This window comes from Sturnus vulgaris, chromosome 5, assembly GCF_052056855.1.
Source record: "Sturnus vulgaris isolate bStuVul1 chromosome 5, bStuVul1.hap1, whole genome shotgun sequence".
NCBI classification, from domain to species: Eukaryota; Metazoa; Chordata; class Aves; order Passeriformes; family Sturnidae; genus Sturnus; species Sturnus vulgaris.
The window spans coordinates 48,573,979-48,589,981 of NC_142247.1; the positions used below are offsets into that span (position 1 = coordinate 48,573,979).

Below are 16,003 nucleotides of genomic sequence, written 5' to 3' on the forward strand. Positions count from 1 at the left end.
CTCCTGACACAACTGAACATAATTTATGTTGGAAGTAAATGACACTGTACCCACTGAAGTCAAAGCTGAATTTGGCCAGTAACATATACCAAACTCCAAACTAGTGATGACAGACCTAATTAAGAAATAATGACAGTGGAATAGAACAATGTCACACGATAAAGGTCTCCTGCGCTCAACGAATGCAGAAATGAGTCTCATTTATCATGAATGAAAGTCAAGGCAGAGCTGCTATCTTCTAAAAGCAGATACTCTTTTGACAATGCTGAGTAGTAATTTGTTTCTTTTATGTGGAACTTAATGATTTCTATAGCTGTAATAATTTTATTATCTGCATGAGCATCTCTACAGTGGCTATTGATTGTGTAGGTGAACAGGTGTTACTTTCTGTCTTAGGCTGCAATATAGGATGTGACCAAAAGTATGTATTCTATTGTCGTCTGTTGAAACCAGGTGGAGCAGTGATCCTTATCTCTGTGGGAGATATTCTCTGCTAATGGGCTATCTGTTAAAACCAGATGGGGCAGTTACCTTTATCTTTTCCACAACCCATCCTTCCTCCAGGAGGATATCGTCTATTAATGGGCCATTGAGTCCTACTGTACAATTGATAAAATCACATCATTCCATTGGGAAATGCTCCAGCCAGAGGAAGGAGTGAAGCCTTTCCTACCTAGATGAAAACTGAGATTTGGAACACCAAGGCAGCCTTTTTACACTGAATTCCAGAGGAAAACCAGACCTTTCCACACCATCACTGGACTTTTGGAGGAAAACTGCACCCTTCTACAGGAGCACTGCTTCAACTGAACCACATCTGTCATCCAGGAGGACTGCAGCCACCATTTAATGGGACTGCTACCAACACCCTGACTGACAGGGTGTCAGGTTGTATTCTGACTCTGTCAGTGGTTTTGGGTTTGTTCTCTGTAATATTGAATTTCTATTTTAATTTTCCTTGTAAAGAACTGTTATTCCTATTCCCATATATTTGCCTGAGAGCCCCTTAATTTCAGAATTATAATAATTTGGAGGGAGGGGGTTCACATTCTCCATTTTAAAAAGAGGCTCCAGCTTTTCCTGGCAGACACCTGTCTTTCAAACCAAGACAATTTCATAACAGTTGATCTAGTTTATTCTGATTATCTTAGGGTATGAATTAAATGTATTGCAACAAAAGTTTTGCCCTTCAAAGGAAACGTTTTTGCTGTATCTGCACTACCACAAATTATTTCAATGAGTTTTTTGTTGTTCCATTAGGACCTAATCCTAGATTAGCTAAATAGTGTTGCTGTGAGAGCAGGATACAACCAAACGGGCCACAATATCCTTAATTTATCAGAATTTTTCTAATTAAATATTTTTAAGGAGGATAAATTTGGAGCTGTTATAGGAGGCACTCTACCGTGAAAATCAAGCATGGAGGAACAAAACCAGAAAAAAATTATATTCACGAAACAAACTCCTTGTGTCTGCTTTTAGGTTGATAATAGAGCTTGAAAACCATTAAGGACCATGTTCACAGCCATCTCACTAGAAGGCACACAGAGACAGAAATTCATTAGGTGCAGAGGAATAGCCCAAATTAATCAGAAAAACCTTTCTGTATTAAACAATTCTAGTAGCAAAACGTACTTCATTTCACCAAAGCTTAGGGTTGGCTTCTATTACCGGAGAGTATTTTAAGAAAGTTGACTTTCAGGAAAAACTTTTAAGAGTATGCTGAGAGAAGAAAAATAATTTTTTCTATTATTCTACAGGTTCTTCAAACCAACCAGCTTTTCAAATCATGAGATTATTTCGGCATGATATCTTGTTGATATATTGAAGCTGAAGTAAGCTTGCTAATGCCAGTCACAACCTCATTCCTCAGTAAGTGCAACTAAGAGAAAGAAGGGAAGATAGTAGGAAGGAAAACGGCAAAAGAGATTGTTAACATGCTATGATTCAATAGAATATGCCCTGTTAAGGTACCATGTCACACATATATGGTCAAACATGTTGCTTCTCTGTGACCTTGCTTTTCTTCTGCTTCAAAAATTAGGTCAAAATGATAAAAAAGAGAGGCTGTGCAGAGACAGCCACAGAGAGAAGACAAAGAAGCCCTTCAGCTGAAAAATGGCAGATATTAAAGGTTGATTGGACCCAAAAATACTTCATCTAATACTTCTATTTTAAAATAAATAAATAAATAAATAAACAAATAAATAAATAAATTCAAAATTATCAGAAGAGGAAACTGTCTTTAATCTGCCCTTCTTACCTCTTCCAACAGTGTGTCCACTGTCCACCTGCTATATCCATTCTCCTCATCAGCCAGGATGAGCTCTAAGAATCTACTGGCTTCCCAATTGATTGCTCTGCCATTCCTCCTGCTCAAACAGCCATAAAAAACACTATACCCCACACTTAGGATTTTGCAGTGAAAAAAAGGATTTTATGTAATTAGCTGCTAGTAGCAAAAAAAAGCAAACAACAACTCACAGTGGATGTAGGGCTCCAAGACACTAAAAATGTGTCAATGCTATGTATCACTTACAAAGCACAATTTGAAATAAAATAGAGCATTAATCATTTTGTCCTCTGTCCCTAACCAATTATTCTGCAGGATTTAACTTAAATCTTCATAAATTATTCCATGCCATACATTTTGAAAAAAATGTTTTCACGAAACTGCCAACATTGTTAGCTGCCGGCTCTCAGAAGTGGCTTCATCTGTTTGTGCAGGTCCTGAAGGACTGTCTTTGCTCAGATTTGTAGTCTTTAGTACCCACTGCACCAAATCAAGTGGAAAAAACCATAAAGTAACAGTTGCTCGACATTTCTGAAAATTGAAGAAACATCTATTTGGACAAAATATGGGGAACTCTCTTTATTATTATGACTTTTATTCACAGTGAATTAGAAGTTGGAAAAAGCAACTCTGAGGAGGATTCTGTAGTACCTTAGTTTACTGCTTAAACTAAGGTAAAGTCCCTGTTCATATGTGCTCATGGCAGTTTTCCTTTCTAATTTGCAGGTTAGGAGCATTTACCTTTGACTGGCTCCTGAACTGCTGTATGCCTTTTTTTTCCCTTCACTTTTTACTCAAAAGTAGATGGTTAAAAATATGTAGATAAATCTTGAATGCTTGAGGGTTTATTTTGCTGTTTGCAAGGAATTTACAGATTTGTATTCCAGGAAAAAATGTATTTGCAAAAGCAAACCCTGTTTGTAATCTATGGTTTTGATCTTTTCTTCTACTCATAACTTCTTAAAAGCTGAATGTTGAAATGTCTCTTTTCCCCCAGCCCCAATGCATTTTCTTTGGCATCCTTATTGGATTCCAAATCAAGAGACCAAGGCCAAAACTTTTATCTGCCTTTATATATAGGCTACCTGTATTGCCTAAGCTTCAAAACCCCCAACATTGGCCTCATTAAAAGATACTTCTTACAAACCAAGCATTTTTGCCATGTTTTTCCTGTCCAGAGCATAGTGCTCTTACCTCTGCTTGAATACTTCATGGACAACATGAAGATGTGAATACCTGCAATTAATTTTTAAAAAGAGAAATTTTCTCCCTTAGTCAACAGGAAGCTGTCAATGAACCTGGTAATGAGCAGCAGTCAGTACAACAGGAGCTGGTGTGTTCTGGTCTCATGGCACCAACTGGGACCCATGAGGCAAGAGGTTACTGTGTCCTAAAACACCATGTGGGACCACTCCCAAAAGGAAAATTAATGGTCTTTGTGGATACCAGGGTACCCGATGTAGCTGCACATTAATTTTAAAATTACCAGGCTATTGAAAACCAAAACAGTGGGAGTTGTAGCTCGAAAACAAGCTGTTATGTCCTTCCATATGCAGAAAAAGTAGTTTTCCACTGAAAGAACATATTGGAGAAAAATGCCATGATTGATAATCTGAATTTAAATTTAAGAGTAAAATCCTCAGTAGAAAAGTATATCATCTCCTTCATTAATAACTTGACTCCAACAATAAAAGTTGTTTCTGGAACTGGTTTAGGACAAGTTAGTCAGTATACCTCACCAGAAGAATCATTAATCTCTTAGTGAAACTAATTCCATAATACTTAGACTGAGAAAAACTATTCTATTCATTAATATAAGTTTATAGCCATGCTAAATACTTTAGATGCCTCTAATAAAGGCACAATAATACTAGTTAGTGTGGCTGGTGTTTGCTGTATACCTAAAAGCATTTTAAAAATATATTTAAGACATCTAAGAGAGATGAGTTGGGTATCCACTTCCAGATACCTACCTGAAAATCTTCAAAAGCAGGAGCCTTTTTTTTTAATTTACTGTAGAATACACCTGTTTGTGCTTTTCAGAATCTATGGATATATCAATAATATCGATAACACCATAGTGGTGTGATTTTCACTGAAATTAAGGTCTCGTGTGCAAAGACAAGCAATATAACAAGCAGGATAGCAAACTGGTCTGTGTGTGGAACTTTACTATAATAATACTATATAATAGTACTATAATCAGTGGCAAAGCTCCTATTCACTTCAGAGACAGAAAATTTCATTCATGGACTGTGTGATACACCCATAGGCACAGCCTGTAGAAAAGTTCTGAAGTGGAGTAGCTTAGGTCTCAGCTTTTAAATATAGTCCTTGCTCTCATTAAAACCAATTTCTGATTAAAACCCTTTCTATTCATATGTGTCTCCTGTTAAGCTTTTGCTAGAGTTCCGGGTATGTCTCAAAGATAAATAGACTGCTTAATTGTTAGTTGGTGATGCATGACAGAATTTTGGGAACAAGACTGTAAATGTCACACAGACAGTAAATATGTTCGTATTTTGAAGTTTGGAAGTAGGCAGCAGTTGCCTTCACTGTAATGAAAATATCTACACACTTTTTTTTATTGCTGGTAAGACTATTTTAATAATGATACAGATTTAGGCCCCTATGAAGGTGAAAGAAGTCTTCAAATAGACCTCCACAGTTCTGTACCCTGACTAGTTACAGTCTAAACATTTGAAGATTTGACAGAACATTTTGCAGCATTAACACAGCGTTTTGACAATGCTAGTCTCAGGAAAAGCATTGAATGGAGAACAATTTCTTTAGTAGCACCTGATATTTCTGAAATACGTGTTATATCTGTGAAAAAAAGCTCTGTTGAACAGATTTTGTTCAACAGATGTTACAATTTGTGTACAACCCAGTCTATTACTTTCCTAAGATTTTGAAAACTGCATGTGCATGAATTCATCTGTATAAATGCATGCCCCTTCAAAACACCAAAAGACTGTGGTTTAGAAGTATCTTCTTGTGTTTTTAACAAGTATCTATGTTATATAAAGTATAGAATTTCAGAATTAAAACTGGAATCACTATTATTATTCCTTAATGAGCTGTCGAAGGATGGTTGCTAGAGATATTTATTTACAGGCAACAGATTAAAAATTCAAAATCCAGAGGGACAAAAAACCACAGCAGTACAGACATTAACGACGTTAACTTCTGGTGCCCGTGAAACCAAGGCACTCAAGCAGCAGACGACAGGCTATGCTGCTAGGTATACTGTTAGCAAATATCCTTCCAGCTATGCCTAGTTAGAATTAAGCATTGCAAGACATATGTATGCCATAGAACTAGAGGAATTTTCTCTCACAAACATAAAATGGTGTCAGAATTCCAGTAAGTAGATGAACAAATTAACAGATGAAGTCTTGTTCAGCTCTGCAGCCAATAACTGAAACAACCACTAGTGGTATATGCTGCACTAATTCTTAGTAGTATATTCAAACACACTCTGTACCTCCAACTTTTTTATCTATAAAATAACCGAACTTTACAGAATTTGTTGCGGAAACAGACCAGGCAACCGTAAGGTTCCTGTAACTGCTTTAGGAGTTAAAGAAATAGACAAAGTCAGACGTCCCGCTCCCTCCACTGCGGAGAAGCTGAGTGGAGATGGTGATTTGGTCAGTGAAATTATTCGACGCGGCTCGGTAGCCCGCTCTGAAGATCACCCAGCCGAGGTCACCTCGGAATAAACGCTGGGGGAAGAACGAGCGAGGCGGTGGGGAACCAGCTCCATTTCGTGTTGGTAGCGCGATGAGCGGCCGAGGACCGGCTCCCAGAGGGCCCCGCTGCCCCGCAGGGCCGGGGTTCCTGCGGCCGGGAGGAGACACCGCATCGCACCGCACCGCACCGCACCGCACCGCGCCGTGCCCGAGCGGGGCCGCGGGGCGGGGAAGGAAAAGTTTCCCGGGGGATGCGAGGGCCCCCCGCCTCCCGCGGCGGGCTGCCATTGGCCGAGCAGCCTGCCGGAGCCAGAAGCCACAAAAGGCGTTGCTAAGTGGATGTTTATTTTCCCCCCTCTTTTTATTTTTTTCCCTGCCCCCCCCTCCCTTTTTTTTTTTGCCTCCCCCCGCTCCTTCACTACTTCTTCGGCGCACTCGCGCCGCTCCCGCCGCCGCCGCTCCGCCCCGCTCCGCTCCCAGCGGGAGGCAGCGCGGGTCGGGCGCGAAGCCGTCCCGCGCCGGCCATGGCCTAGCGGCGGCAGCCGGAGCACAAGATGAGTTTCCCGGCGGAGGACGGCGTGGGCAGCCTCTGCCACAAGGCGCTGCAGATCATCTCGGAGCTGTGCCTGGGCGGGCAGGTGGAGCGAGAGAAGTGCGCCGGTATCTTTCCCCTGGAGAGCGCCCGGCAGGGCATCGGCGGCACAGGTACCGACCGATACCGGCCCCGCCGCCGCGGGGCGGACAGCGAGACGTGGGCGGCCGGAGAGTGCAACTTTTTCCTTTGCTTTCCCTGCGTGCGGAGGTGGGGGGGGGGGAGGTGGGGGGGGGGGGAGGGTGGGCAAGCACACAGCCTGCTTTAAAATCCTCTCCCTCTCGCAGCCGTCCGAGGCTGCTGGGGAGCTCTGAGGGGAGCGCCGTGACCGCCGGGGCGGGGACCAGTGCTGCGAGGCAAACGTGGGGACAGCGGGGCGAGGGTGCGGGCGTGGGGTCGGGGTTCACGGACAGGTTCCGAGGGGACAGAAATCGCCGCCAGAGACGGCGCCGTACCCCCGCATCTCGCTCGTTTGCCACCCGCAGCTCCTCTTCGGCAGGGTTTTCCTCACGACGGGAGTTTGTCTGTACGGGAAGCTCGCCCGGGCTGCTGCTGCAAGTGTTTGCGGAGCCGTGCGGGCAGGGAGCAGGGCAGAGGCTGCGTCCGATGCTCTTATCACGGGTGGGCAGCGGTAGCTGTTCCGTGCCCGCCGCGCGTGGGCTGCACCCGCTCGCCTTCTCCTGTCCCCCGCCGTCCCTCTGCCTTTGGCGTGTGGAGCTGGGGACCGAGGCAACAGGTTGGGGAGGAGAGGCGGCGGGGAGTGCGGGCAGCCGGGGCTCGGGGCGCAGCTCGGCACCTCCCGCCTGGCAGTCTCCCCTTTATGAGCGGGGTTTGAGTAATTTGCATCCTCTCCACTCATCGCTGGGGGAGGCAGGAGAGCCGTCTGACAGGCAGTGGGAACCTGTGGAGTCAGGGCAGAACTTCGGTCCGGTCCAGGATACTTGCCCAGGAAAAATTGGAGAGGGTGGAAGGAGAAAATCCTGGTTAATTGAAACATTCCAAATTCAGAAAAATTGTCATATTGAAACTAAGGTTTTGAGTCCTAATAGTGGTGTCTTTGGTCTCGGATATCTAGATTTTCTGCACCTTTTGGAACTGACTCTGCATTTTTACATTATCCTGTGTGGTGCTCTCTGGACACCTTGCTTTTCTTGGCACTTACGTTTAGGACGAGGCTTGAAAATTGGTCGAAGTTCTGTGCTTAAGTTCTGCTAAAAGAGATTGATAACTTCTACTCTCTGTCCATAAATGCAAATGAGCAGCTTGCATTATGGCCCGCAAATGCCAAGTGTAACAGTGCAAATTAAATTAATTAACACTGGGTCATGTAAAGCAGCAGGTTCTCAGCGTGTGCCCCAGCTGCACTGTCGCTGCCACGGCAGCTGATGGGCTTTTTGTTGTTGCTTTATTTTCTTTGAATACCCAAGATTTTACCACAAATCTCGGGTTATTTGTACTACCTCACATAAAAATCACTGCTCTCTGACCCTGTCCTGTACTCAGCTCAGGCCGACCCAGCTGCCGAGGCAGGGCAGCAAGGTGAGGAGGGGTGAATGGGCTGCAGCCTTTTCCCCAGAAGGGATCATGAATATTCTGATCATGCTCTGTGTTAATCTTCACGGTCTGAATGGTAGAAGGTTGAATGAAAATAGCATTATCCTATGGAGCCTGGAAAATTTGGCTCTGCAAAGTTGGTGTTTAAACAGATATGATATGACACAAAACATTCCATGAGGTATACCAAGATGTGCTGTTTAGGAAAAATGAATCTTCAACACTTGATTTGATATTGCATTGTATATAATAAGAGGAGCTTCTTTTTAAACATTTCTTGAAAGTCAATGATCTTCTTGTAAATCCTAACTACCTTACAGTTGTTGTACTGGGGAAAAAATATAGTTAACAGTCCAGGAGCTGGAACCACTGGGTACCACATCTCAGTTAAATTCCTGAATCTCACTTTTTCCCCCTTAAAAGGAAACCAAAATTAGATGATGGGTGTCAACTTTATTGAGATGCACAGTATATTATCTCATTAACAGCACTGCTAATGAACATACATTAATACTCTGTCTCCAGAGTCTTCAGAGGAGGAACAGACACACTGTCGTTGTTGATAATTGACAATAGCTTAATATGTAAACACTTGGATAGACAAGATATAAATATAACTTGCATCAATTTTATGAGCAGAAATACTCTAAATACAGTTTAAGCTGAGAGAAGTGGTGTCATTGAAAGGTGAGCCATGCAATACCTCCTCTTCAAATGCACGTAGAATTCCTTGTTATCTCTATAGATAAAGCTAATGTTGTCCAGAGCATTGAACAACCATAGATCCTCTTCATTAAATGTGGAAATGTTAAGTTCCTTCAGTTTTCCTTGTCTCAAAAAGATACCTAAAAGTGTCACAAAGGTAGAATAGGCAAAAATCACTAATGAGATGTCACTAAAGGAGAAGAGTCTAAACAGTACAAAGCCTGACAGAGCTCAAGAAGCATTTGGACAGTGTTTCCAGGCACATGGTGTGATTCTTGGGGATGGTCCTGTACAGGGCCAGGAGTTGGACTAGTTGGTCCTTGTGGGTCCTTTCCAACTCAGAATATTCTGTGATTCAGTAAACCATGAGGAGACACATGTTTGGAAAGTCAAGAACAGTGCAAGTAACCTTTCAGAAAGTAAAAGAGTAGACGGTGAAAAGGAAAGCAGGCCATTTCTATTTAATACAAGGATAAAAACATGTTCTGGAAGTTGAAAACACTGTGAAGTGCAACTAGAACTGCATTGATAGGTTATGTTAGTGAGTATGGTGATAGCTTTCTGTTCAGCTAGACCATGAAAAGCAGCCAAACTTCTCAGAGGAATCAGCCACTTGAGGCAGAAGATGCATCACCCAATCACAGGCTCAAAGCAAAATATGAGACAATATTGACCCCATGACCCAAGAAATTTCAGAGGGAAGCAGAGACACTGAGCAGTGATTGTTTTGATAGTGTATATGCTTAGATGGGAGAAAGAAGCATTAAAATGATAACACAAACAAACAAAAGAGTAAGCCGGAGACACAAACAGAAGAAAAAATGGTGAGTGTGGCTCTGAGAAGGCAGAGTATAACAAAATGAAGCAGGAAAGCAGAAAGGGGAGATATTCAGATTTCCTGCCTGTGGAACAGATAGGATTACATCAAAGAAATGACTGATTAGTCAACAATTCTTTTCCTCTCAGTGTCAGCACCAACACTTAGGACTCTCCATTACTGCTCATTACTTGGGTCAAGAAGGGTTTATCATATTTAGTGTAATGAACAATCAGCCTACAGAACTCATAGCAAATAATCTTCATGAGACAGAAAATTTTGTAAATTTCTAAGAACTTTAGACAGGTGAATATAGACATCTGTTATTAAGTTTTCTGCCCTGGTAATTGCAAGAACTATTAATTTGCTCATCTCAGGGGAATGCTCAAGTGAGAAGATTAGGAAGCTGTTTAGGTTTATGGTACCTTTGTATGATTAGACGACTGTGAGCTTTCTTCTGGAAGTTATAGCATTTTTGGCAGAATGCTCAATTAGATGTGCAGCTGTTTTGTTTTTATTTTACACCTCCAGTACATTTGGGCGAAATAATTAAGATGTCAATTATAAGAGTTAAGGAGGAAAATAAATGGAAGCTGGATGTGCTGGATTTCACATAATAAAATTTATCTCTAAACTTAGTAAATTATTAATTTTCTGTAACTGTTCCAAACTCATATATGCAGTGTGCTTATACTGGTATCTAGGCTCAGGTTATCTCATTAATAAAGGACTCTAATTAATTTTTTCCAGCTAAGCATCCCTCCTCATTTTCAAAGGAACCAAGCACATCAAAGGTCCCAGTTGTGAACATTTCTGAAGATTAAGCCAATTGCATAGAGCATAATAAGAGAAGTTTGGACATTTGCTCTAGGGACACATGCTTAAAATTCATTTTATGTCCTCTGCAAATGGTGGGTACTTTGTGCTTTTTGCCTTTTTTTGGGCCTGCTGGTCATGCAAAACTTTACTCTCTCATAATCAGTTCCCATGGATGACCAATGTTGATTATAGAGCTGGAAACCCAGCTCTTTTATGAACACTGAGGGCATGTTTTAGTCAGCTAGAGTGAATAGTGAATATCTTGAGAGTGATGTTCACTCTTGCTCCTTTGCTTGTCAGACAATTGATTTTTGAAAGTTGACCATGCAAAAAGTATCACCTTCTAGGGGATCATTTGTTATTCATGTAAATATTCTACTGATAGTTACTCTGTTAACAAAACAGTTTAACCTACCAAGTTTTTAACCCTACCCCTGACTGACAGTTTGCTATAAAAATACAGAGGGAGTAAGAAAGTACTGGAGCATCCTGCACATTGCCAGTCTGTAATACAGACTCACTCTTCCACGAAGAACAATGTCTTGTGTCCTCCTGCTGAAGCTGGCATGTGCCTCCTGTTGGCTGTCAGAAGCTCCTCTGACAGCTCTCAACCTGCAGGATGGTTTACATTTAGTCCTGATTCCGTTGAGCAAGTTGTGCTTATGCACACAATGCGCACACATCCACAAACTGTGAGCTGTGGCTATGTGTGCATTGCCTGGATATACTTAAGGGAGGGGGAAGAACAGATTTACCCCACAGAGCACTTGTAAATTCTTCTCAACTATGCCAAAGAAAGCATGAAAGGGACAAGAAATTGCTTGGACAAATGTGAAGGCTACTGTGATCAGTGTAGACCATCATACAAGAAAGGAGCAATTTTTTGTGATAAAGTAACTGTTGTGTGAAACAAGTGAGCATTCTGTTACAGAGAAATGAAACAGTGTCTCTGCTACAGGGGAATGTGAGAATATCAAATTATAAACATTTTAACAGTTAACAGAATGACCAAATTATTTGCCAGACAGTTCATTACCTGGTTAGGTCAATGTTACTATCAGAGAAATAAGGCTTGGTGGAACAAAAGTGCAGTTACTGAAAAACATAACTTACAAAATCAATGTTAACAAGCTGTGAAAACCAGAAATGCATCTAATTCAGCATCATAAAGGCAAAAAAGGGGGGTAAACATACCACCGAGACCAGATTTATTTACAGCAAATGTGAAGGCAGTCACAACAATGCAGATAGCAGCAATACACAGTAAAAGCAAGAGGTTTAGAAAAGAATTTTCCTCTATACATATTTCTTAAAGAAATACAGGGAGAAAATACAGAAAGATTTATACCATCTGGAGGACAAATCTGTAAAGATGATGAAGAGACATAGTGTTTTCCCGGGTCCTGTCATATGTGTGAGATGTTTGTTATATAATTCTGGGTAAGAATAAATATAGCCATGACAATTCAAAGATGACACTTGAGCTGTGTGAACCTCCTTACAACTTATGGTATGCTTGCGGTGGACAGCAGTCCAGTAAGCTTATGATGTGTTCTAATTTATTTGTCTCGTCTGAAAGAGAATAATGAGGGCTTCTTGTAGACACAAAGAGATCCTCAAAAGTCTGAAACCTGCACAGGACCAAGCCTAAGGCTGTTTTTTTTCATTTAATGGAAAGCTACATGGGTGGGTGTTGGTCTAGCAGAGAGTCCCTCCAGTTGAGATTGCGAGTCAACAAGCAGAAAAGCATGTAGGCCAGAAAAAGATTTGAGAAGACCAATGACTTACAGACCCAGCCAAGCCATCATCTCAAAAATAACTTAGATAAATTGATTTTGACAAGAGATTAATAATTCTCCGTGCTGTGATCATGTAGTAAATCACAGTGATCCCTGAATTCATTTGGTTCCCCTCCTATCTAAAAAAGCTATCATAGGGTTCTGCTAGAATTAAGAAGTGATCTACTAGCCAGAAGATGGTGGTGGCTGTGTGGAACAAATTCAGACACCAGAATGAATTAACAGGAAGGGAACACATTCACAGTAAGGCCAGAGTTCAAGGAAGATATTCTAAGGATGCTTTTCCATGAGAACAGGAAAGGAGGTCACACCTGCTCTTTTAAGTGAAAGGCTTTTTTGCCATTTGATATCTGAGTCAGGTGTTTTGACAGGTTCAAACTGAGAGAGAAAATACAAGACTCTGCACCTGCCACTTTCTGAGGCATACTAGAGCATCATGTCCCCTTCTGAAGGGATTTGGATGAGACAGAGGTAATTCTGGAAGATCTGCTAATGCAGAGTAAAAATTACTACTAGCAAGTTTTTATGTGCTTAAAAATTCCCCGAGGAAAACCAAGCAGCAGAAATGATGGGTTGGACCAACTAGTTAATGTACATGGAGATAGGGGACATTAATTGTTCCCAGGTCTTTTATAATTTATAAGGGCCCTGCTTCCCTTCAAATCCTAGAAAATCAGAGACATTAATTTATCTGATTGAACTGACTCCTGGTTATTAGGTACGCAAGAGTTCCTTTATTATGGAAAGGGTGAAGTTCTTCGTGGCTTAGTGAACAAGAGAACAAATTCAAAGTTAAAGAAAAAATACGTTTGAACACAGGTTACAGACATTACACTTTAAATATTTAAGAGAACCAAGATCACATATAGATATAGACAAAGAAATAGCCCAGAAGAGACTAGAACCCTTCATTTCCCCTAGTGTTCCTTTCACCCCTGCTCCTTTTCTGGGAAGAATCCATTCTCTCTAGTGTGGTTTATATCAGATGTGTGTGACGCTCGTACAGCTGTGCATCTACATCACAACATTGGTGTTTCTGTCTCCAGTCAAGATCATAATGAGTTTGTGGAGTATGTTTTTCGCATGAGGCATATGTTGCCTAAAATGTTATTGACTTTAATTTGATTTTGAAATGGAAGTCTGCCAATGTGCATGTTTGCAAATGGATCTATGGGCAGAACTTTTCTGAGGCAAGTTTCAAACAAAAAATTTTTGGAATTCATAGTACTGAACCCGATGCTCAAGACATTACCTAGCATCCAGAAAAGAAAAATAAAAAGCAACACATGGGGATGTTCCTGAAGTACCAGCCTGATACAACAGACTGGCTTTCAAAGTGACTTTTATGATAGCAATGTATCAGAGATATTTGTAAAAATGCTGAGAATTTTTGAGTCTTCTCAATAGACATGCCTTTCTTAAATGAGAAATAAAAAATTGTCCAAAATTCCATATCTTGAAAGAGTATTTTTAAATAAAAAACCATGAGGAAACAGGATGCTTTCAGTTATTAAAGTTTTATTAAGACTAGAAAGATTACATTTAGGGCAGACATCAAGTGAAATTAAGCCATTGGTAGATCTCCCACTGACCAGAAGGGGATGGTATGAGAAATAAGATCTTCTTGACATTCCTGAGCATGAGAACAAGAATGGGAAATGCATAATTCTGTAATGTTTCTGAATTTTCAGGGGGATGTCCTGTGCAAATCTAAATCATTGCAGACAAATAAAGTTTAGAAAGAGCTTTTCAGGATGGTTTTTGTTTTCTTTTGAACCAGAGACCAGTGAGAACATTATTCACCATGTTGACAATGCTGCCCCAGCAGTATGTATATCTTCCGCCCTTAAAAACTTAGGCAGTCTGTGAATTTGCTGCCAGTTCTATATCTCTAAATAATATTTATGTATGTGAAGTGCAACCCTAGTCTGATGACAAATCCATCCTTCAGTACCCATTTTTCTTCCCAACCAGGACCCCTTGGCAGGGATGTGAAGAAGCTCCAAGTCTGTGGAGCTTTCTCTTAATGTTTTGCATTCTTCAACCAAACTTCCTATAAAAGCTTAATATAAGAGACATATCCAGCTTAACTCACGAAGGGTTTGTCTGCCTTTCAGATTATTTCAGTCTTCATATAATAACAAATCTCTCAATTGCTCAGTTGAGTGACTGACAGAAGAAAGGACATGAAACAATATGCTTTTTAAGTCAATTTTGAGTTTATGACATAGTGATTGCTTTTTAGCAATTGTGGCAATAAATGTAATTAAGTAGTTTTTCGTAATGAACTTTTTTGGTCAACTCTCTTGCAAATCAAATATTTCCTGTATTTGTTGCACCATGAAATTCAATATGTCAGGTTTAATTCATTAATAAAATAGCAAAATTTGAGACTACAATTGTTGTAGAATTAGTCCCTTATCTCTGCTTGTGGGACTTTAGATGTTTCATAGGATTATTTTACAGATATAAAGCATACCTCTTCTGTAAAAATTTCAGGAGCATTTTGAACTTTGAAGTAGTTTAATGGAAACACAGAAAAACTGCTTAGAGAAAGTTGAAGTACAGGAGTAGGTGTTGAAGGGAGACAACAAGTTATTTGAAGACTTGAAAAATGTCTTGCAGTGAAAAACTTAAATTACAATTGGCTAGAAATGCTTTGATGCAATGTTTTTCAGTTGATAGTATCTATTCATCAAATTGAAACTCTGCTGGAAAGGATCAATTTTTGTATTTACTGTTTTGAAATGTTTCTAGCAGCTTCAAAGATGTTAAAACATCCTCCTTCAACGTTTTCCAAATGGAAAAAAACCCCTACGATTTTCAGTTCTAAAAGTCTTCCACTCAAAATATAACCTAATTATGCCGACCATCCCTAAACTGAGTTGGAAATATTGCAAAACACCCTAAATTGAATTTATTTCTGTTTTTTTGTTTTGTTTTGTTTTGTTTTTAATTTATTTTCTTAATTTTTATTTATTTCTGGTAGACCACCAACATTTTCAAGAGTTCTACTTTTTGTCACACTTTGAGAACAGGAAAAAGTTTGACCAGGTTGCCTGAAAATTTGTCTGGTTAAATCTATCAAAGAAGGTTCTTCAGTGAGGCCTACCTCTGGCTGGATGTATTAAATTTGCTTTTGACTATGTATTGGGTTTGCCTGACCAGGTTTTGGTAGCAGGAGGGGGTTTTCTGTGAGAAGCTGCTGGAAGCTTGCCCCATTTCCAACAGAGCCAAGGCCAGCTGGTTCAAGGATGGCCTAGGCGAAGCTTCTCAGACACAGGGGTTGCAGGAAAACATTTTTAAGAAGGGAAAAAAAAATTGCTGTGCATCAGCAGCTGGAAGAGAGGAGTCAGAATACGTGAGGAACAACTCTGCAGACACCAGGGTCTGTGAAGAAGAAGGGAAAGGGGAGCTCCAAGTGTGAGTGAGTTGCCTCCCACTGCTGGTCCTCACGGTTGCAGGCCATGGAGCATCCTAATCCCAAAGAAGGTGAAATCCCAAAGGAGGCTGTGACCCTGTGAGGAGCCTGCCCTGTAGAAGGCTCCTGGCAGGATCTGTGGACCCATGTGTCACGATCCACTATTAGTACAGAGCAGGGGTCGTGATGGTTCATTTGATCTCAAAGGTGCAAACAGGCAAAATGCAGGGGACAAAATCAGTTTATTCAACAACAGCAATGCATTTATTATTAAATGCCAATAACTCAGTTGCAATAGAGGGGAGAGA

General features: G+C 40.8%; 1 protein-coding gene across 4 annotated transcripts in view; it reads left to right on the forward strand.

Moving 5' to 3' along the window:
* Positions 1-6,405: 6,405 nt before the first annotated feature.
* SYT10 (synaptotagmin 10) overlaps positions 6,406-16,003 on the forward strand; it is a 74,518-nt gene continuing 64,920 nt past the window's right edge. For all 4 annotated transcript variants that reach the window (XM_088165684.1, XM_088165685.1, XM_014881582.2 and 1 more), the window contains exon 1: positions 6,406-6,693. In XM_088165684.1, coding sequence (XP_088021810.1) covers positions 6,543-6,693 — 151 coding nt within the window. In that variant the 5' untranslated portion in view covers positions 6,406-6,542. The remainder of the gene's footprint in view (positions 6,694-16,003) is intronic.